General features: G+C 40.6%; 1 protein-coding gene across 1 annotated transcript in view; it reads right to left on the reverse strand.

Annotated features, from left to right (window-relative positions):
* MAMDC2 (MAM domain containing 2) overlaps window positions 1-24,527 on the reverse strand; it is a 54,798-nt gene that overhangs the window by 24,753 nt on the left and 5,518 nt on the right. The window contains exons 3-5 of the mRNA XM_027652535.1: window positions 2,657-2,922; window positions 1,851-1,935; window positions 776-913 (exon numbers count right to left, since the gene is read on the reverse strand). Of these exons, the coding sequence (XP_027508336.1) occupies window positions 776-913; window positions 1,851-1,935; window positions 2,657-2,922 (489 nt within the window). The remainder of the gene's footprint in view (window positions 1-775; window positions 914-1,850; window positions 1,936-2,656; window positions 2,923-24,527) is intronic.

A 24,527-nucleotide genomic window follows, 5' to 3' on the forward strand; every position in this document is an offset into this window, starting at 1 on the left:
AATTGTGTAATAAATAAAAAGGCACAGCGGCATGAGTTAAGGAAAGAGGAGCAACCCTGCTTTTCATGATGCCATTCCTTGCACAGTCACAAGCATCACGCTGTCTGAGACACACAGTGTGTTGCAGCAGCCAGGTGTCCTGACCATCACCTGCTGTGGTACATCCTTCTCCATGGCTATGTAAAAAGCTCTCCTCTCAGTGATGTGTCCAGGACAAGGATTTCATACAAGGCAAGTGCCCAAATTCCTGTAAGTCTTTAGAGCATTCTGCCTCTGAGGGGCTGTACTAATAGCGTCACACTCGACTGAAAGAAACAAAACTCCTAAACTGTGCAATTTAATCAGAGAGTTTCCGAGCATGTTTCAATCCCTAAGTTTTCCTACTGAACTTTCTCGATAGCCATGGGAAAGAAAACCCCTGCCAGATGTACAAGAATCTAAAACTTAGAGTGGCCCATACTTTTAAAATACACAGAAGGGTGAATATTCCCCCTCTTCATTCAAAATTTTATTCTTACTTTGAGTACCTTTGAATCCTAGCAAAGAGCAAAACAACCTTATTACAAAACTTACATGAAATTTTGTGTGAACACCTGCAAATACCCCGAACTTTTTCTAATCCCTTTTTTATCTCCTGAATCATTCTTACCACCCCACTCCCTGCAATGCTGGAAGAAAAGAAAGAACTCACATAATAACTCCCAGAATGAGAGTCATACATGAATCACAGACTCAGATTTTTCCACTGTATTTTTGCTCTACATTTGTTGCTTACCCAGTGCACTGTTAAGTGTGTGGTCTTTGGGCAGGATAGACTGAGAATTGCGAATGTTTCCTCCACCAACAAACCAGTTGACATTGGGATTCCAGCGGTTCACGAAACCACAAAGATGATTTTCTTCAAAGTCACATTCTGCAATTGCAGACACCATCAGCCAAGTGCACACATTTGCATTACAGAAATGGCAAGAGCAAATTGCTAAGCACTGCCCTCACTTCACATATGGCAGTGCAGATAATGCCTATATTTATAAAACCGGACACAGCACTTATGAGCTCATAATAAACAGAAGCAAACTTAGCCCCCATTTTAGATCATTTTTAAAAAAAATTTCCATTTCCATCGTCTTTGGACTAATCTGCTTTTCCATTATTTGTCAATATAGGACTGTTGTAATTTAGAACCAAATAAAGCAGATTTAAAATATACCACTTCATGGTATTAAATGCTTAGAGCATAACTTTCACTAGTAAATCAGGGATAGCTAGAAACAGTATTTCATAACAGTAATGCAACTGCTTTGTTCCCTTCACAGAGTCAAAGAATTGTGACAATTTGCCAGACCTCCCCAAAAATGCAAAGGTCTCTCAGCTTCCTAGACACTGAAATTTTTGAACTTCATTAGCAGTTTTTGGCAAATGTCCTGAGGAAATAGCAGAAACCGTAAATATCAACAGTTTTGGCTCTGCAGCCTGCAAGATGCCACTGTAAGGAAGCATGAGCAGGCAGAGAGCAGAAATAATATTGCAACTGTTATGTCTAGTATTTGCAGCAGTGCAAAGTTTTTTTAAAAAAATAACGCTTATTCCTGCTTGGACAATAAATAACTTTGGAATTAATTATTTTATGTGATATATCTATGTATATCACAGAGACAGGTGAAAAAAAACCCCACTAATTAGTGTGTGTAACCTTACCTTAAAAATCATCTATATTGAACATGGCAGTCAATAAGGAAAAGGCCATTGCCTTTTCTCTAAACCCAGACCTTTAATCCAGCTTTGTAACTGCCAACAAGGCCTTTTTCTTTTTATGCAGAGAATATAGGTGTTGAGCAGAGAGTACTTACCCATACAATATCCAGGAGTTATTTTGATTTCAAAAATTGCTATACTGGCAGATTTATCTTGTCCCATTTCACCTTCCAGTACAAGCTGTAAAATATAAATCAAGCTGTAAATTTTAGGGTTTCATTATCCTGAATATTTATACAGGATATACAGGAGAATGAATTAAATACATGTGGGGGGCTCATCATCCTTACAGTCAGGAGAGGTGCTTTTGCTGAAAGAGCTTGGCAGAATGCATTAAAGACAGAACAAATGCTCTTACTTGTGCACAGAAGACACACTGAAGGACAATGAAACAAGGCAAAAAATTCCCACACTTCATTTAAGAGTAACAAATTCTATGTTCCTCAGCTGTGGTTACGCAAGATGTTATTGTGAGTGATGCGATGTGATGATTTTTGGGTAGAAATACTCTCCTGTCAGCAATTGACTCTTTCCTGAAAGGCACAGTGGGCAGGAATGAGTGAGTGCAGCTGCAAGTCCAGGACTGGGGAGGTTTCATATCTGCTACATGGCACCAGTCGCTCCACAGGGATGCCAGGAGGTGAAGCATCCTCACTGTAGGGCTCAGCCAGCTGTGCATCCCTGGGAGCTGCTCCACACCTTTGCTGGTCAGAACACAGCCTCATGCCAGCCCTGCTCACGAGTGCTGGGGACAGAGGGATCAACTGACTGATGTGCTGCCAGCCTTAGAGATGAAAGCGAAGAACAGGGCTCAAAGGAGTTTGAATAGGTCAAAAAAGAAGTCCGTACACTCCAACATATGCACCAGAAAGTCTGTGGCATCTACTAAAATTGGGCTTACCTTATACTTCTTTGTGCTGTTCATTAAATCTAAGCTAGCTATGAGCCAGCTGTCTGAGGGCTCCTTGGCTGACCACAGCAAACGATCAAAACTTTCTCCTTCCTGCCTCAGGTACAGGTTGAGCCTGGTGGGATCAGGTGAAGCCTCTAAAGTCGTTGCTATCTGATAAATCAGTCTGACACAGGTCCACTCCTCGGAGTACAGATCTGGGCTGTACAGCACTGCTTTCTCACCCTCGTAAGATGTATCCACAGAAATGTAATGTCCTGAGAACACACACACATCAGAATAATAAATGCCAAAGGCTTTGCTTTTGCATCTCTGGAAAAAGTTCTTATTTAGAAAGGAATGGCAGTTCTGGGGCTAGGTCAGGAGACTGAAACTGCCACTCATCTGGTAAGTCATTTAACCTCTTGATATCCTACTGTACTCACACAAACATGACTTCCTATGTCTCAGTGGTTTTAATCACAATTTTTAAACTATCGGAAATCTTAACAGGGAGATGTTGTATCAGCATAAAGCAGATTATTAAGTAACACCCTCCGGAACTGATAGCTGATAATTTACACATGCAGAAATATTTTGCAGGAATATTTAGCTGTTTTATGGATCAAAGCTTTTTAATTTAATTTAAATTTTAAAACAATACATTAAACAAGACATTGCAGCTAAAAACTTCCAAAGCACTTTTGGTTTCAAACATTAAAATTAGAAAGACACTTTTATGTAGTAATATTAATGTGTACAAGGCTGCTGATTCAGGGAAGAGCTAAATGTAAAGCAATGTTTAAATGTATCAGCATTCCCTATCAGATTATTTCAAAATTACTCTCTGGAGCTTGGCCTAAAACACAACCTTCTTTACAAAAAAGAAAGAAATCACATAACCACAGAATTTTCTGAGTTGGAAGGGATAAGGATCATAAAGTCCAACTCCAAGCTAAAAATGCACAAAGAGGCCTAAAAAGTGCAAAAGAAACAATGTGTAGAAAAAGGAGGCAACAGTAAATAAATTACAGAAAAACAGAAGCCTGGTCCTGGAGGCTTTACTAAGACATCAAAACCAAGATTAGAAGAGTAAAATGGAATACAGAAGTCACAGAAACCTGAAATGCATTGCCAGAAACAAATGAAACAGGGAGAAAGAAAATTGTAAAATAAAAATAAATTAAAAATCCCAAACACCACAAAATAAAAACCAAAACAAGATAGGACACCCATGTCTGAGACACTATCCCATACACAATCAGGAAAATGATCCTTCTCGCCTAGTGTCAATGTGTATTAGACAAATCCCATTTCTGATACTAATTCTCAACAGCCAAGCTTGCAAGCACGAGTCATAAGTGCTGTCAGGGACTGTGCCAAGTCAACCTTTGACATAGACACTTTAAAATGCCCAGGAAATATATTTTCTTTTCTTTAATCTCATCTTACTTGACCAAGGAGCTTGTCTCAGCTTATATGTGTATGCAAATACCTGTGTAACTTGGAAACTTCAGCAGTTGTGCTGATGTTAAATGCATTGCTTGTCTTTGAGGCACACTCTGCCCTCCCAAACCCTGACTCAACCCTCCAAGCCCAAGCCACCCTGAGGTTGCTTCCCAGGAGCTCCCCTGTTGCCTTTTCAAAAGGATTCTCTTCGATGGGAAAAAAAATCATCCTCATGAACAGTCACCACCCCCTCAAGGCAAAGAGCAGGTACAGATCTGCTCTATGAGGTTCCCAAAGTACTCTCCCATACACTCCTGGGAAGATGCCAGGAGCAAGATAGCCACTCTGTCAACACCTGATTCTTTGGGCAGTGCATGTTACAGCATCCACCCTGCATCTGTTCTCTCTCTCACCTGCAGACAGAGTGCACAGTAACCCATTTGTACTGTACACTTTGTTTAACACATGTAAGACAAATGATTGCTAGGAGGTAGCTGCAGCTCTAACCAGTATAAGAGGCCATGCAAACAGAGAAATGTGCAATTTGTTTCCCTTCCCTTTTTAGGGAATGGAAGGGTTTTTTGTCTCTTATAATTTCTCTTTATATCTACTCTCTGGTTTTAGTCTGTTGGGGAAAGATACAAAATCACTGGTTAAGTACAAGTAACTTGTTACTGCAGCAGCATTTGAAAGAAAAATAAACACAGGAATACTTAAAAATTGGTCCCTAATGTCCATGCCAAATACTTAATCTGCCACTGCATAAATGTGAGTCCATAAAACATCCACTTGCATGCAGATATCCAGTTAGTTCACAAAAGTTAGCACTCACAGCATTTATTTGCTGGCATATGCCAGCCAAAGGTATGCATGTTTTTTCACAGGAAGATAGAGGAAATTCACCAAGGCTCCATCAGAAGTTGAATGCTTCTTGCACATTTTTTTAAATTGATGTACGTGGCAATATCCCGTACAGATGAAGAATTTACATTTTTTGACTAGTCTGAATTTGGATCATTTTACAAAGAAACCTACAATTCAGAATCCATGCTGGCAATTTCAGTTTAGATTTAAACCCTATTTTTGTCTGCACTTCAAGAGAAACCCCATAGAAAACAGATTTTTCTTATAATAGTAAACTTTTTTTCCCCCCAGAATAAATTAGTGTTGATATAGGAAAATATATTCACAGGAAGACCTCAAATTGCCAGCTATGAAGCTTAAATGGCTCCCTGGTTAATTATAAGTAGACTAAGGTTCTTCTACAAAAATAGTGATTTAAAAGAAAACCTCTTACAATTTCCAGTAGTGATGATTATGTTACTGTAAACTTGACTCTGTGTTCTCTGTGTGCTATACACTTGCTCTCACTTTGTCTGATTCCCCACAGATATGAGAACAAAGAACTCTCTCTTTAATTGAGGTGCTCTCACCCCCAACCTAATCATTTTAGCATCTTTTGAAAGTTTAAGTGTGTAATTGGCTCCACTGAAATCAATGTGAGGACTGATGGAGAGCTTCATGGGTAAGTTTAAATGCTTTGCTAATCAGGATCAGGGAGCCTGGCACTTGGCAGCACCAAGCACAGAAAACGCTAACATTAAACTTCTTCCGAATGAATGCTGACATTGACTAAATGGCCTTTACCCTAAACTGTATTTCAGCAATAGCAACGACGTGTGTTAGCTGCAGAAAGGAAGGTCTCACAATGCAGACCACATGGACTGACACAGAGCAATTGTGAGAGCAAATCAATGCCAAGAGAGGGCTCCTTGGAGTAAAGAAGCAGACAACTTTCCACACTTGTTTTTGAGAGTAAGAGGTTATTTACCAGTCTATGAAGAATTTGATGAATGCACAGTGCTGTAGCCTGAAATCTCATTAAAAATACAATGTGCAGCTCCATTTTGCAGCATGCCACAGTCCTCCTGAAAATCCCTATGGCACTTAATTTATAGCAGTCATTCAGGAGTTATCAAGAGAGGGTTACTCTTCAAAATCACAGATGATAAAAGCCAGGGACTAATTACCTTTTACTGCTAACTGCTAGCAGTTCCCTGGTGAAGGCAAACACCTACTGCCAGGAGAAAGGATAGCAGAAGTAAGATGTATTTCTCTCACCAGTCTCACTGCTCAGGCTAGCAAGTAATGCACATTATACCCACATTCCTGTAATGACTTTTTACCTACTGTGCAACTTGACTGTCTTCTGCTTGACAGCTGATACAAACTTACAGGACCAAGCATGTGTTCATTTTACATTTCTCCATGTCCAAGCAAATTATTGAGACCAGGAAGGATTAGGACACTGTGTTTCAAATCTATCCCTCCTCAATGCAACTATACACTGCAGTGCTTAAGACTTACAAAATGAGACCTTTAAAATCCTTCTGTATGCACGTCTGTCATCTTGCTGTTCTAATAAGCAGTTCTGTACAGAGTCTCTCTCAATTACAGTTGGTGCTACATTAACTTCATGAGTCATTCACCCAAGTTTTCCAAAAATATACATAAAATATATTTCCATTTACTTACTAAATGGGCATCAATAGATCAGTCAGCAGTGATTATATCAATGGCTTAAGATAAGGGCCACTGAGACCAGACACATTACTTTTTCCAAAAATCTTTTTGGAAATCAGAAACTACACTGGCTGCTTTCTCTGTAAATAACACAAGCAAGACAAAATTCCAGATGCTGTAAACTCAACCAAACTGCATTGAGGAAAAAAATGGAAACCACCCCTCCCTCCCCCCCCGTTGGGATAAATAAAATTACCAGTTAGCTTTTCAATTATATATTTCCTCTGTAAAAATTTGGAAGGATAACCACAGACATGTTCTGGCCCTTCGTGGGGTTTATGTCTGACACAGCTGTTCACTTGGTTCAGCCACAGTACAGCTTTACAAGAAAAACTGAATATAAGCAGCAAGCTCCAAGAGAAACAGTATTAAGGAAATAAGAAGTAGAAAAAATTTAGGAATTTACATTTGATTAGGTACTCATTTACACAGACAATCTGAAACAAATGTCTTAAATTTGTAAGTCCTGTTATGATTTTCTCTGTATTTCCCTACAGAAACAGGAAAGAATATTACCAGTTGATCTACTGATGCTTTCTATGCCAAAAAAAAAAAAAAGAAATTAAAAAAAATTTAAAAAGTAGCAAAGCAGTTCATATTTATGACCTATTAAGCCTTCTTACATCTCTGAAAAAAGTTAGTTAAAAATATCAACAATAGAGCCAGAGACACAAAATTTTGCAAATGAAGTTTGCATATGGAGGCCATCCCTGGGTACAGATGAGTTTGAATGAAGGTTCAGACTTTGAGTTAACAACAAAGAAATTCTACCAGTTACTTCATGTGGGATTTTGGGTGAACCTAGGAGAAAGCTTGTGGCACCAGACCAGGAAAGCTTCAGACTCAACACTCCACTTTTCATTCATTTTCTTTTCAGTAGAAAGAAAACTTTTCAACAAAAGCCAACATTTTTGCTGACAATTTGTCTTCAAAAATAGAACTGTGTAAATCAAAGTTAAATATATCCTATCTATGTAAAGTTAGGGGACCCCTGGTGGTCTAGTGGTTAGGATGCAGCACTCTCACCACTGTGGCCCAGGTTCAATTCCCAGCCAGGGAAACTCCTCCGGGCAGATGGAGCTCGTCAGCCCTGTAAGGCCATCCATCTAAGAGAAGGTCACTCTAAACAAACCTACGTCCTGAGGACCTCGCTGCCACTGTCCAAGCTTGCTCGGCCCCAGCAGATGAACCTGAGGATTAAAGGGTGGGCTCAGCTCAGCACACACTGTGTCTCACCTAAAAAATCCACTGCACAGGCTCGAAGGGTAAAGACCTTTCCCAAATCTTCGTTCGCGAAGACTGGCCGTACATGTAAAGTTAAGGTTTTCTGCAGAAAACTCTTCCTCTAATCAGGAACAGCCACCATGCATTTTGCTGAGGCTTTTTGCAGGGAAGAGGAAGAGTTGGAGGATGAGGTGGGTTTTTCCTTAATTTTTTAGGCAGTGTCTTGGGAAAGTGAAGAATTGTATAAGCAACTGACTTTTCAATTGGAGGGGAAGAGTTTGCCCTACAACTTCATGAAAAAAGTAAAAGAAACCTCCATACTAATCAAACACAAATGCCTGCACAAATATTTCAGCTGGGCCCACAATATTGTGCTGGGATTAGCAAATCAGCTTAAACTGCAACTATAGCAACGATTGTTTATGAGAAGTCAGACAAATGCAGTTTGAAACATTTTAATATCTTTCAATCTACAAGTAGAGAGTTGTTGGAGATGGAGATCTCTGCAGCAAGTTTCAGTCTTTGCAGCCCTAAAAGCTAGGCAGCATTGGGCTACAGGGAACCGAGCCCTCACCTCAGGTCCCCATGCCTGTTGCTGTGGAGCGGCTCTGATAGGGTGTTGGTGCCAACTCCCAGCTGGCTGCAGGCTTCCCCTTGCTGCCTGGTCTGCCCACAACAGGGTAGACCCCTCTAGGCAGCCTCAGCCAAAATGTCACCAAAACTAATCCACATCAAGAGCCACCGAGACGTCCAGTGTGATCAAGGTCTCTCACCAGCAGCAGCGCATCTCAGGCAGCTGGAGAAAGCATCACCTTTTGTCACCTCTGCCTGACCCCAGAAAGAGGTCTGCCCACCACCTGAGTCCTTGGGGGGTCTGCCCTACAACCCCCTCCTCAGCCTGATCCTGTAGACAGGGAAGTGCAGCAGCAGTGATCCACTTTTGCGAGAGCTGGTGATTAATCCCATCCCCTTGGTCCCAAGGAGACTTGCAGCAGCAGCTTCTCCAGTGGACAGATGGATGTACGCACAACACACATAGGGCTGAGTGGAAAAGCCTAACCCACATTAATGAACACAGAGACTCAGTCCCAAAACATTCAGGGTGGTACAATGATTAAAGCTACTTGATGCTGCAGGGCATAACTGGTGTTCTCATTCCTATCAAGCCACAGATGACTTTATTTCTGATAAGCTGTTAGATTCACACCAGAACTACATGATATACTCTTTCTGTTTGTTAAGCCTCCTTGTCTCCTCCACAGTTAAAAGCAGCTCTGTAGAAACAGCTGAGGGATGGAGAAGCACAAGATGGGCAGTCCATGTTTATTGCCTGCATTGACTAACATTCACTGCTACTGTCAAGGCTTTTCCTGCTCTTGTGTGTCTACGGGGCACCTCAAGCATAAAGCTAACACCTCTTTGCAGAAAAAGTCCATGGTCCCGCCTGACCAGTGCTGGCTGCCCAAGCCCCCCTCACTGTCTAGGCAGGGAGGGAACCTCAGTACCCCAACAAATCTGTCCCTGTGATAGTCATCTTCTTCAGGTAGTCAGTGGGATTTCCAGGTAATTCTCACAAAGCTGAGTAATACTTATTAAAAACAAAAGCATTTTGTAGAAAAGAACATCATAGAGTGATGAACACAAGACAGTTCACACAGGCAGCCACTCATCTTCCTCTGGCTGAATGAACAAACATGACAACAGAAGTCCCTCCAGCAGTTTTCTCTCCAGCTCACCTTGCTTTACAAACTGAGTCTCCATATATGGACTGAGATTAGTCATTTGACCTTTTTTTTGCCAAATCCACCAGACCTGGCCAGAGAGCTCCTGTTTGCCAGCCCTGGGGGATAAATCTTTCAAGGCTCCTTTCTCAGAGGATGGCTTTATGGATTAACTACCAGCTCCACCTCCTGCCTTGTCCTTTGCTTCCCCAGAAAGCTCAGAAATACAGCTGTTAGCATGCCTGTCAAAAACCATAAAAGTAATACAACTAGCCCTGAAACACTCCATGACTGCGGCATCTGGTTGCAGCTACTACCAATCTGGAAAAGCCTTCCAGCCTCCATCCGTCAGCATGCCTGCGAACGGCTGGCAAGGGCCCAGCCTGAGCTGCTGTTTTCTGCTTCTGATTTAGAGAAGTTGCTCCACTGCACTGGGGACGCTTCCTCTTCTTGCTCTCTTTCAAGTCCCAAGGCCCTTACATCATGCACTAATTACACCAGATCTCCTGTTTGTTCTAAGCACATGTGGGTTTGTTTCCTTTCACAATGACCTCACTCATTTTTATACACTCAAATTTTGTTTCTGCTTGTTCCAGCCAATCCCTCGATCCCAGTCATCTGCTGTTCACACCACTCAGTTCTGCTTTTCATGCTGTTCATTACATAATTTTGACAACTTTTTATCTGCTAACACAAAGCCTGCCAGGTTCTGCTCTGGTATCTCTGAGTTTCCTTCAAACAGCTCTTTCAAAAAGCCATCTCCATGACTTCTGTTAGCTGGTATATTTGAGCAGAACATAGGTAATATTTGGAGACACGTGATTCTCTGCTGTGAATTTCTGAATGGAAAATAAAACTGAGAAAAGCTTTTTCTTTATTCTTTGTCATCCTACATCAGTTTTCATTGTCCCCAATGCACATGGAATGTTAAAGATAAAAACCAGATAATGTAGAAATCATCAGGCATCTACTTGTTCTCAGTGTTCATCTCTTTCATTACTACCTCTATCTCTTTGCTAAATCATGTTTCCACCAGGATCAATCACACAGGGGAAGGCACTGTGACAGCTCTTCCAGCACAGCTGCCTGACCTGGCAGAATGCATCACAAGGCTGCCTTCATTCAGAAGAAGAATTCACACCTATGGTATTCCCTTGCATTATGTTGTTTATTTACTTCGCTCATCACACCTCTTCTTTGTTTACATAGGTGCACATGATGTAATGTGATGGAGAATGCCTGTAACTCTGCTTTGTGTTATGTGCTGAACACATATCAGCTTGGCCAAGGCAAACCTGTCCATTGCAGTCCCCACAGCTTTGTTGGCACTTCTTTGAAGAAAAATCCATCAGATCTGCAACCCGTGGCAAACTGTTGACCAGCACCCCACAGGGGAGCCAACATAAGGAATTTAGCAAGCCAGACCATGAAAAAAGGGACTCTTGTGTTTTATAAGCGGGCATTTCTGGGGCCATGCTTCTCCTCAGACTAAGAGTTCGATAAAGAGAAGAGATGCTCCAACTCGATCAAGCCTGATTTGGCTGCCACATTTCTGGATTTCCATTAATCTGGAAGATTTTGTACTTCAAAAGCAATGACTTCTTGGTTGAAGCAATTACTTCCTTGGTGTGCTCCAAAGAGGCTAAACTAAAAGCCTGTGGTGCTCACCATCTGAGGCAAGCTCTGAAGCAAACCTGGACTCAGTCAGGGAAGCAGAAAGACTCTGGTCACAGCAAGCAGCAGCCCTGGGAGGAGAGGACAAGCAAGCTTTGGAGTTCAGGTAAGCAGGGAACAAAAGTCATCAAGACTCGACTTAGGTGCATGAGGGAATAGGGTCACAGCATTCATGGGGGGTCCCGGGCCAGGCTTTTGCTCAAGAAAAGAAATAAACCTCAACTGGTGGCCTTCTGGAGCGCATCTGCAACTATAGGGATGCACTAACTGAAGGATTATAAAAGCGAAACTTCTCTACTGCATGGATCTGCTCTCTTGGCATCTGCCAAATCACTTGGCCTTACTGCATTACCCTGAAAAACACTCATCTGCCTAAACACTTGTCTGTCTCTCCCAGCTACACCAGATCAACTAAAATGTAACCTTTGTCCACAAGCTTTGTCCCTCTGAGGAAAGTTATAAATGTGCTTGGCTTGTGGAAATTACATTTATTCTGATACTCAACTAGGCCCCAGGTTCTACACAGATGGAAAGAAAAAAAATCTAAATATTTATTTGTTTTCATTGACTTCAGAAGTTGAACTCCAATGAGTTCACTTTCCTGCTTTCCATAAGCTTGGTGGTTTTATACTCTTTTTATACTAGAATCATTAGGATGACTGGCAGGCTCATGGTGGGCTGATCAGTGATCTCACATCACAAAATACAAACAGAACTGCAAACAGACAAGGCACATACATGAGCTGAAATAGCTAGCTACAGAAAGAGCTTACAAGTGAGCTAATCAGATTCTCACAGGTGCTGACAATAACCCGGTCAAAGGTCACCTGCAGGAACTAGCCTCACTGCACCATCAGTTTCCAAAAACTGTTGGAGGTCACTCTGCCCTAACAAGGCTGCTGTTGGGGCAGCCTCTTGGCTCCTGCTCTATTTACTGAATGGCTACTCTCAAGTAACCCACCCTAAGCAAGAAAGCAGCTGCAGTGACTCATCTTCTGACCTGACAGGTTCATCCTGGACTGGGAATATGCAATGGTGAAGATTCAGCATCCACAACCACAAAACCTGCAGCCAAGAAACACACTCTTGACATTGAACATCACAACTGTAAGGACCATGGCACGTATTTCCTGGAGTTCTATACAAAATCCATCAATTAACCACTTCAAAGACTAGCTTCAGTTTACTAGGGATGCTTTTAGGCTTTCAGTCCTGTACATCATTTCTGCCTGGCAGGAGGCTGGTAGCAACTGAGGAAGTTTGTCAGGTGTACTGATAGACTGAGCCAAACCCCACAATATTGGAGAATGGAGTTTTTTGAAGCCCCAGGTTATGTGACTGTAATCTCTAAAACATCTCACACACATTTTAAGGGAATGGAAAGTAGTTGTACATTTAAACCTGAAATCCATCTTTGTTACTGGAGATTTAAATATAACCTGTTGTACCGTCACATTTATTAGATATTGATTACCCTGTGTCCAGAGATGCTTGCCAACAGAATTTTGATTCAAGTATAATGCATCCAGTATCCTATCTCTTCCCTTTGAGCAGAAAGTACACTTTAAATGATACATATCCACACTCCATGGTAGAGTACATCCTTTGCAAGCTGAGCACAGGGACTCTGGTCATAACCCTAATCCTACAAGGGAGCTACTTTCAACAAATATGACTTCTGACCAAGTACCCTTAAATAGAAATTGTTAAAAATGGCAAAATTAAAAAGGAAGTTAATTTCACAGTCCAAGAAATCAGCAATTCAACCTACCAAGGGTACTCTGAGTTTTGTTGTTCTTTCTTCTTCAATCATTACTTTCTATGCCTATTAGCTGAGTAGCTAATTTAAAAAATACAAAATGCTATAAATCAAAAGGCAGAAATGAAAGCTTGATTTTTTTGTTGTCGTTTTTTGGTTGGTTGGTTGGGTTTGGTTTTTGGTTTTTTGACCTGCAACTTGCACATATTTATTAACCCCAGAATGACTTTTCAGTTTTTACAGGGATTACAGCAAATTGCACAGTGATGGTCTGAACATCCAAAAGATTCACAAAGTACTTTACAGGATGCTGTGGGCAATGCAGGGACGGGGCTGATGCCCTAGAGCTCCCTCTCCTGTGCCTCAGGAGTCTGTAGTAGCACTGGAAGGAGATTCAGTTCTGGAGCTTCTGCATCGAGCAAGATATGAACTACTCAGAATTAGTGAGGATCACTTGGTATCAAAAGCAAAAGATACCTTCTTATGCATACTCCAGTCTAAGGGAAGAGAAAGAGATGGATGCCAATCAACATCATGAATGTTTAGGCATCTAGGAGATTTAGGAAGCAGGATTTTGCTTTGTACCAGGTATCTAATTGCTGATTACAAGCAACAGGACTTTTGATACATTTTAACTTCCCTGGGCTTTGTGTTTTAACTAATATAGCCAGTCAAATTCTTCTTTGTAACTGAGTCCAAGTCAGTGAGCAACCTAATACATCTGGATTCATTTCTGGCCATTGATGTCACCCAGAATAGGCGCAGGGCTCCGCCATCTGTCTGGCCAAGTCCACTCTTCACATCTGTCACATCCTGGTGGCCTCTCTGCTTCCCCTCACTAGGCAATAGTAACAAAGGAATTCCTTCAGGCATCCCCTTCAAACGCTCCCCAGCTGCCCTGAAACACTTGTCATCACAGATGCTAAGACTTTATTCTTAACACAAGCCCCAAATATTTCTATTTTTTTTCTAGATTACATTTGAAGTGAAAAGCTATTGAGAATTTTGGTGAATTTTAGCACTTATTTCAATATCATTGCAGTGAGTATCCAGTATTATCCCTGGGCAATTGCTCACAAAGGAATTTAGCATACCCCATTTGAACTGTAAGACACATTTATTAAGACTGGACTAGAACCTCAGATATAAATGAGTCATTGAAAAAATCTATCAATCTGGCCCTGACTGTTTCCTTCAGGATGTCCTAATTGACTACTCTTTCATGGTCAAAATAAGCAAAAGCCTGTCAAAACTTTCCAAAGTAATAGAGTTTATGGCCTTTCATTAGATTTTTTCTAACTATTATTATTTTTCCCCCTAAAGGATTACTAAGGCTACTCGGTCTTATTCTACTTACTTTATATCCTAAATATCCTAGGGTGATCACACAGACATTAATGAAGTTTAGGTAAATCCATAAAACACCATTTGAATTAACTTACCGTAGTACACTAGGGCTGCCAAATCTCACCAGGCACTTAACACTGCCTCCAGGGAGTGGTTCTCTTGCAAATTTGTCCCCCAGTTTATTGCTTACAATGTAGTCAAGAGACCCAAAAAGGCAGCAGCAGATCTAACTTGCATCCTCAAGAGTGGTCACAGAGGGATGCTTAGGTATGAATTAACCGTAACAGAAGTGCACTGCAATACTACTCCCTGTTGCCTCCCAGTTCTTGTTGCCATTTTCCAGTGTGAAGGACTGCCTGTGCTGTTTGTGACACTGACTGTATCAACACATGAGCCCAACTAAGCAGCATGTGCCTTGCATTTTTCGAAATAAAAAGAAACTATGCAGAAAATAAAGCCCACAGAAATAACTTTGCTCTATCTGCCAAGCTTTGAGTGGTCTTTCTAAAAACAGTCCTTAGTCCAGTTTTTCTGAGAATGCCTTTTAATGTTGCATTTGCCATAAAGTATAGCTCAGAACTGAGACAAGGCAAATGCTGGAATGCTTGAAGGTGTTACCAAAGTTCACACAGCATCAACAAACACATTCAGCACCAGTCCCGACACATTTTCTGTGTGTTTACAGCTTCCACAGGAACAGTGAATAGTGAATTCTCTGCTGAAAAATTATTTTCTGCAAACATGCATCCCTTGGGAAGAAATTGGTGCCAGGAGCTTGCACTGAGCGCATTAGAGGACTCCCATTTGCTGCTCTCCAAACTTGACAGTGCCAGCACAAGTCACTGGCAACGACTCATCACTTTGTTTCTAGAGAAATAATTCGAGAAACAGATTTTCAAGTCTGCCCCAGCAGCTGATCCCACCAGTTTTGCCTGTTACACTCGGGAGTCGGAAACTTCGGCTGCTTGCAGAGAAAGCTTATTATTTACTGAAGAAATTTGAAGTTGTGCTCATCCAAGAAGTATCAATGGACATCTCTGGGAATACAGAGACAATTAGATCCTTATTAAATGTTAATGAGTGATTATACTAGCTCCACAACTGTTATTTTGGGTTCAAATTTAACACATATGCTACTCAACACTTAGAAGTGAAGGTGTAGGACTGTCTTTTCCCATCTCTGTTGCAAGCTACAAACTCAAATAGCATCAACAGCTGCTTCACAACTCACACACAAGAGACATTTGCCATAGAGTATCAGTGCAATTTTCTGATATGGTCCCCAGCCTCTCCCTCTAATGTGGAGCAGGAGAAAGACCCACTTCCAGAGAACAGAGAGGGTGAAACTCACAGAGCTGCTGCTCCTCCACACCTCAGAAGCTGAGAGTAAACTAGGCCACAGGAGAGGATGCCTGCCAAGTTTTATCTTGGAAAACAAGTGGAATATTTATGACCATTGGGAACTTGGAAAAAAACAAAAAGACAACTTTTCAATGCATGATACTGAAATAACCCGAAGTACCGAGCCAGCATTTCTGTAACTGCAGTGCTCCTATGGAGAAAAGAAATTACAAGGCTCACATACCAGTCTTCAAAAGCCTGGTCTCTAATGCTACCAAGAAGCTGATCTAAACTGACCTAGTATACAACAATCACCTAAGGCCAAAAATTTTCACATTCAGAATTTAGGAAAATGTAATGTCATAAGCTGACTGCATTTAAAAAATAAAAATTTTAATGAGGGAGAATCAATAAAATACAACATGCAAATAGGCAAGTAAATTTTCTGTAATTTTTAGAAGCAAAAACCACAATGATTTAGGAAGCAAGGGATACAGCATGCAATATAAAGAAAGCAACAAAGCAAAAATATTCATATACTTGGTTATTTCCTTGCCTTTAAAACTGCTCTATTTTATTTTCTTTTCCACAGAAGATGGTTTTTTGGTTTGAGATTTTTTTTCTTCCATGTTGTTTTTTTAAAAATTTGCTTTAAAGAAGAAATCAAAGTATTCTGTATCTTCTAGCTTTTGCAAATAAAGAATTGGTTCTTTGCCATGTTTCCAACTCTTAAAGCAAAGTGTAGGAGTATTAACAGTCAGGAAACTGGCCTCAAGAAATGTTCATGGTTGTCCTTGCAATGCTCTGTGGAGGACAATGTCTCTGCTTCCCAGCTGTTCTCAGACCTGTGAACCAAGCTGTTTCAGGAGAATATAGACTGATTCCAGCAGGGGAGGCATACAAGAAATTTTAAAACTGCTTTTTTCCTCTACATCTCCATGCCACATGAATGGCAGTCAGAGAAAATGAAACCCATGGAGCTTTACTGAAAACAGATCTAACTTGGTAGCTCACCTCTGATGAAATATTTATTGAGAGAATAAACCTGTAGTTACTTCTTTGTGTCTCCCTCTGTAAGTGTGGCATCCCACCCTTAAGGCGAAGGGAGCAGGCAAAGCTTATAGATGCTTGTGGTAAAAAGGAGTGACAGAAGTCAGAGGGTCTACAAAAGCTTGCAAAGTTTTATTAGTAAATCACACATTTTGCAAGGACATTCATATGTTAGTCCCTGACCTCCTATATAAGCACACAAGAGTGGGTTTTGGATAAAGAGGTAAGGTGAAAGGGCAGAGAGAGAGAGAGATGAATTAAACAGGGAGAAAGCGAGAGAGGAAGAAGGAAAAAAAAGATGTCACCAGTCCTGGCTCCAGCATTGATCCAGCTGATGGGGTATCCATGGTTCTGGAAGTGCCCCTTCAGCGGAGCATCATGGAGTTACATTTTATAGGTAATTTTTCCCTGCCCTACAGGTAAGTTTGTCACTTTCTATGCAAATCAGTTACCACGCCCAGTCTCTTTTCTAAGCCTTTCTGGCAATGGGTCGGAGGACTTTGGGGGTCTTTGATGGTCTTGATCCCCCCATTACAGTCCATGCCTGCTTCTTGATCTCGTTCCTGTGCCTGCACTCTACTATGTTGTGCTTGTCTCCATGAGCCAGAATAAGGATGTTTGTCCCAGAAAAGTGCTGCCTTACCTCTGTATCACCCTTTTCTCCAGCCACATCCTGTTCTTGATCACAGTGTGTTATTACTGACAATCCTTGTCTATTATTACCAAACAATCCTTGGTTGGCTTCACGGCTATCCAACTATCAGTGTTTGAGACATACACGTTAGCCCCTTATCTTCTAGGCTTCTACAAGAAATAATTCAGTAGTATATGAGGACTTAAATTCTGCAACAAATATAAAAGTGGAAAGAAAATGACATCAAGAAATTTGCCTAATCATGGCCTGCGGGATTGCATGGCAGACATGCGCATTCTGTACTGACTAATTCTGGTGCTTAAAACTGATGAAGATATGCCCCATTGTGCACTCATCTGGAGAACACAGTGCACAGGCTGGCTCATGCTGGTGTGGCCTGCACCAGTGTCTCGGATTGGGCTCATTACCTCCTTTACTCATTTGCTCATTACACATCTCTCTCCAAAAGATCTTCTGTGAGACTAGAGCAACATGTTACTATGTTGCTATGAGGACCCTTCAGTCTGCCACCCTTCTCTCTCAGGGCATTGACTGCAGTACAATACAGGTCATACACACACTGTACAAAAGGATGACACAATCACTGAATTAGAAAAAGTTCCACTCATGAGAGTGGTTCAGCTCATGCATGTGTCCAGCAGGCAACAATTAAATTGTTCAGCAAGTTTCAAAGATAAAGCATTTTTTTCTCTTTTCACAGAGTTGTCCGAATATTTTCAGAATGTGAACTTCTGCTGAGATTTCTTACTGCTTTGGACTTCAGCTGGAACTCTTCCTCTCTCTCCCTCTCCCTCTCTCTTCTTCTCCCTCTCTCTCTCTTTCTCTCTCTCTCTCTCTCCAACCCTCTCTCTCTCTCTCTCTCTAATCAAACAGAAATATCAAAGATGATGGATTCCATATGCAATGCTGCAGTTAGTGGTTAGTTTATCTGTCTTAAAAACAGTGGACTAACCTGCAGATCGGCTAAAGGCATAACAGTGAAACTTCCTTCTAGATACATAACTAACAGAAAACACAAAATGGTCTATCAAAAAGAAACAGCACAAAAGCTAAACAACTATGGAAAGGTTAACTAACAGAAGAATGTCTAGCTGACCCAGCACATGAAAAGATTATCAGAGTCCCCTGTTAGTCAGGTGTGATTGATCATGTAACTATTTTTGGCTTCAACACCCACCAGCTGTGAAGTCTACTCCGAATTCATACTAAAACAAAAACTGATTACAGCTTTCTGCTTTTTAGCTACACGTGGTAGTCCAGACTACACATACCAGTCATCTTATTTCCATATAAGACAACTTCACTGTGCAAAGTTCTCTCTTCTTTTTCAAACAAACTAGAGTTCCTGCCCTAATAACTCTCCAGTTTGACACTTAGTTTAAAATAACCACTGGAAATGGCTATATTTAGAGAACAATCTTGTATTGGTATAAAGCCTCTCATGTTTCCACTCAAGGACACAAGAATATCCTTGGCCAGGAAAGAAAGCCCTCTGCAAAGGTCTTGTAAGAATTAAAATGCAAACCAATGACTGTATAGGAACCAGCAAAGATTCATTTGTTTGAACTCCTTCTGCTTGTTAGTGAACCTCAACTAACCTTCTAAAAAGCACAGCTCAGATTAGCATTGCCTAGCTATGCTTTTAAAATGTACACTTTTAAAATGTGCAAAAAAACCCTACTTGAAATTCCATAAGCAACATCTTAAAATGAAGCATTCATCTAGCTGCATATAGGTTTTCAAGGATATATATGAAGATGTTAATAAGTGGCTTGCTGATGGTAAGTATTGTGAAGCTCAATATGCAACTGCAGATGCAGATACTAAGTAAACCAGTATGTTGACACAGACTAGAAAACAGACTTTATTCTGCACACTGACAGATTCTATCATTGTTTGTGTCCAGGACATTACCATGTCTCTAAGACATATCTATACGGGAAGAAATGATCAAGTAAATCCAGTTTTATTAAATAAAATTATTGTTGCTATATTTGGTACACTTTTAAAATCCAGGTACCAGGATACTTGCATTTACAGTTTGCATTTGCATGTGTACTGTAGCGTTCAAGGCAGTTTTTACTTCCCTTTATAAGAACTTGGGAATTTACACAGGCACAAGTTAGTTTATGCTATGGAAAACCATAAACCACTGATCTTCTAATTACTGGAAAGGTCTCAGATTTGTTCACAGCTATGGGAGTAAACTGCTGCTTAAGCTGTAGCTCAAAGCCAGAGCAGTGTAAAAGCTCTTCAATTTTCTTGCTGTCTGTATTGAGTAAATTTTCTGAATAGAACTGCTAAGGATGACATCAAATTTTTGGCACTATAATGAAAAATTATTTACTGCGGAGGTAAAATATAAAAACAACGGCATTATTCCAACCCTGCTACAGATTTTCACTGTTGTTCTACCATAATCATACGGAACAAAATTAGCTATCACCTGACACTTGCGTACTCAGATATGATTTCCCTGGGATAATAAATGTTTTGGTAAGATTGTGAAGCATGAAGAAATGTGTCAACAGGTCTCTGGTCTGCTGGTTCCAGCTCCTACTTACAGCTTGTAAATTATTGTGATTGATTGCCACAAGCGTTTACATGTCTACGGCGTGGAATACTTCACTGTACACCAGGCACCTGGCACATGGGGGAAGGGGAGAAGAAGAGACTTGCTAAGAGCAGACAACAGCAATAAATACTGATAATGAACTGCATGTCAGCTTGAGAGTACATGGTTTGGGAGAATTAATGACTCTATTTCCCAACTAGATGCAAAAGAGACAGCACGGACATCTACATCTGTTTCATCACTTGCCTGAAACTATTCCTATGAGCTGAGAGCAACTCAGAGTCAATATCCATTCATTCATGTGCCTCCCTGCTGGCTCCAATAAACAACGATGCCAATTACTGTCAACTCCCTTGTATGGCCTAAAATGAACTCAACTCACTTTGGCCACACAGCTGCCAGACTGTGCTCTCAGTCAAGGAGATTCATTTACAGAATAATCTGCCAAGAGTCATTAGATGGAGCACAATTATTTTGCTAAAGCTTCCCCAGGATAACAACCATATGTAAAACAGTATACACCAAAGACAAGTTTTCAAATAGAAATTACTAGAAAAGTAAGAAATGACAAATAATAGATCATGTCACAAAATGCATCAGAGTATGCTTTAACATATCTGCTTCCTGTGAAATTCTTCAGCATGAGCATTAGAAAAAATTAGCTGCATGGTAATCAAACCCCAAAGGTACCATTAAGCTGCAGGTTCTCCACATCCTGCTAACAATAATTAAGAGATCATTCATCCAACAGCAGACCTACAACAAACTGACATTTCTTCTCTTAAATGAAGGTGCAGAGATTTCATACATACATACACATAAATGGACTCAGGCACTCAGGCATATACATATACATGTGACTATTCTGTTTCATTCTTGCTTTAAAAAGTACCAGAAATTCTCATGTTCTTCATTGTGATTGGAGATGTCTCTGAAAGACCTGTAGTAGGACTTTTTTAATGTAGGCAATGAAAGGCAAGGCAAGGCAAGGGAGGGTGTAGGCAACTCAAAGCCAGACAGGGGAGTAGTAGGCAAGGCAAGGCAAGGAATGGAGGACCACAGAAAAGAAATGCAAGGTTGGGTATGCAAGGCAAGGAAAGGCAAGGGAGGACTAGGCAACGGAAGGGCAGGAAGTTGTAGGTAAGGCCAGGCAAGGCCCAGAAAGAAAGGTATAGGCAAGTCAAGGCAGGGGATGGGTATGCAAGGCAATACAAGGCAAGGGAGAGGTAGGCATTGCAAGGTAAGGACTCAGAGGGGTAGGTAAGCAAGGCAAGGGAGAGAATCTGCTGAGGATTTCTAATGCAAGTGGTAAGTGCTTTGTGGATATTCACTGAAGTGTTTACGGAGTAAATCTAAACTTTGTATAGACGGAGTAGATTAACACACAGTCTTTACTATTACTATCAGAAAACAGGGAAGTCTTCTGCTTATTCACAGAGTTTACCTTACCCTCCAGGCATAACATTTTGCCAAAAATGCATTTGCAATAGCATTTATCTAGACACCGCTGTCACGCAAAAGCCTGCTGACACCTTTCAGAACCATGAGTGACAGCCAAAGCAACAGACTCACAGTATGGATCAACTGTTAGTGATGTAACATCAAAAAAATAACGCAGAAAGACTCATGTCTTGCCGATACAATCCAAGGAGTCTTTCTGCTGTGCCTTTTGCAACCGGACTTGTCTATCTCACATTGGCTTCTTTAGCCACCAGAGCACTTGTAGCAAATGTGGGTAGAGCCCTTCCCAAATCTTCGTTCACAAAGCCCAGCCGTGATGATGATGATGAAACATCAAAAAAATAAGACAATCTGAAAGGTGGAGAATTACTTCCTTTGATAACTTTGTATGGTTTTGTATACAACAGCTGTAATCTGCCCTTCCATTTCTGTAGCTCTTTATGCATTTTTATATGAAATACAGTTTGTGGCCCAGCTAATTTGAAGAAACTTGTCAAGTCACAACAGAGCCTCCTAAATTATTTCAGTGGTTTGCTAATTGAAAACTGTGAAGACTCTGTTTCCTAAAAGACTTTGGCTGATGTTTCAAATGGAAATCTAATTACCATGACTCATGGATATTTTCACAGTAGGACTCGTAAAGTTTCAGAACACAGCAAAGTGCTAGTAACATGTAGTTCATATTTTATTGGAGAATTTATCTATTTAAAACAGCATTCAAAGTACACTAAATTAATTACTCATACTATTCATACCACCAGGGTTGTCTACTATACTGATCTTGAGCCACATTTGGCAAAAGAAAATGTGTTGGAGGAAAAGCTATATCGTATAGAAAACACACTCTGTTAATCAAAGAACACTACATTGTCATGTAAAATTGTAGGAGTCTTTGGCTTGATTCTCACATGGAGAAGAACTGTAATAATGATACTTGAATCTTCGGCTGCCTAGAACCACAAGGAAGGATGGTGCACAAGATGCTTACTCTTTTAAATGGAAGCAATACAACTGTTCAATTGAAGGATTCTAAGCAATCAAAGTATTGTATAAAGTTACATGAATCACTGTGTTGGCCTTTTATCTGGCCTTTTGTAGCATTACTGCTACAAAGTAATATTAAGACAGTAAAAAAAGAAAGATTAAAGGAAAGCATCTCTATCTTTTTTTTTTATAGCACATTTTCTTGAGATGCAACCATAGACTTGACTCCCTTTGTACATTCAATCAGTCAAGTAATTATAGCATTGCTTGTACTATTCTTGCACACAATGGCTGGGGATTAGACATCTCAGAACGTGATACAGTGGGAGAAATCAAAAAAAAGGGAACATAAAACAACTAATTGTAACTGGTTGAGGCTTTTTCAATAAGCTTTTCAATATTTCTACTTGATAGCATCCTATATAATAAGACATCTGCAGGCTAATTCTATTAAAATCAGTAGCATGTGCAAGGTGAACAAGTCTATTTACAAACAGAAATACTCCTGAAGTGTCTGTGGTCACCCTTTCAGTAGAAGTGCAAGCTTACTTTTCCTCACTACAGATCTTGAGTCATATTAGGTCTTGACCAAAATTTATACTGAAAACTGGCAGTGCTGAAAATACCTTCCCCTCCCTTCAAAAAATGAACTGGCAAATGATTGGCTTTCTTCTTCATTTTCGAGATGATTACACATGTAGTGTAATAAGTGCAATGACCACAAAGTACTGCCTGATAGCACTTTTACTCATATAAAAATTCATGCTATGCATGCATCCTGAAATTCCTAAAAGAAACTTTAGTTCAGTTCATTTGCATCTTTCATTCTTTTTCAGAAAGCTGAAAATATTTCTAGCAGTTTTCAGCAAGTGATTTGTACGTCTGTACTTGAATTTTAGTAAACTTCAACAATATTTGCAAGGCCAGGGGTGACATGCAAGTTAGTTGTTTGACTGAGGTGACTTGGCCTCCATCACCACTCCTAAACACTCTTTTGCCCTCCTACAGTTTTTTCATCTTTTTTTTTCAAATTCTAATGGTAAATCTATTTTCAGGGTTTTTTTCATGCAAAACAAAGTCCAGCCTATTGTCAAAAGTGGCAGGTATATTCAGTAAACATGAAGCCATCCTCCCTCTCTTGTGACCAAACTCCATGGCTCAGTCTAAAATGCACTACAGTAGTTGCTGACTCTCTAAGCACTGAATCACTAACAGCTGTATGTGAAAATACACTTATGAGAATGTTCCTATCCTGTGGAGGGAAGGAATGCTTTGAAACTCATCTCTTACGCAGTGACTCACTGATAAGAATTTAGTCTTTCTTTGTTCCCCTGCTGCAAATGGAAAGCCCAGACTTATCAAAAGTGTCATCATGTATGGGCAGCTGCTGCTGAAGCCCTCCATGGACATAAAGTGCTCTTGGCTATCTTTTTTTTGCACAAGACCTGACTCTGAAGTTAAGGAAAAAATATGTTAATAACTGTAATTTGGGCATAGTTCAAAAAAACTGCTGTTGGCCAGAAAACTAGGATGAAAGTTATATGAGGGCACGCAAAATGTCAGATTTCATACTGGGATCAGCAAGACAAGGGATAGACTGGAGCAGGTTGGAATGCTACTCATAAATGGTAAAATTACTAATCTGCTGACAGACTAAACAGGAAAACAGCAAGAAGAAATGAATTGCTAACACAAGAGTAGTGGTTGACTAGTCAAAGCAGAGTGTACAGGAGAAATGGCACCAGAAGTGAAGGAAAATAAGAACATGATAACCTAAGTGTACCAGAAGCGTGTGAGTCAGCCTTTCCTTCCCCTCTCCTTGGGAGTGACTAGGAAGGACAATTGTCACTCCAAATTCAACTAGTTTGGCCAGGAAGACCAACATTTTAATAATCAGGTCAAGGCAAAACAGAACTGTGTGCCAGCTCTAAGGGCTTTTACCCTCCATCAGATAGCATTCAGTGCAGAGAAGTTCAGGCTACAGGTTTGGAAGACCCAAACCCATAAGCTCCCACGTCAGGGTGAATTTTTCAGCTGAAACCTGGGCTGCAAACAAGCAC

This window comes from Corapipo altera, unplaced genomic scaffold (assembly GCF_003945725.1).
Source record: "Corapipo altera isolate COAL_440 unplaced genomic scaffold, ASM394572v1 61286, whole genome shotgun sequence".
In the NCBI taxonomy this organism is placed as follows: domain Eukaryota; kingdom Metazoa; phylum Chordata; class Aves; order Passeriformes; family Pipridae; genus Corapipo; species Corapipo altera.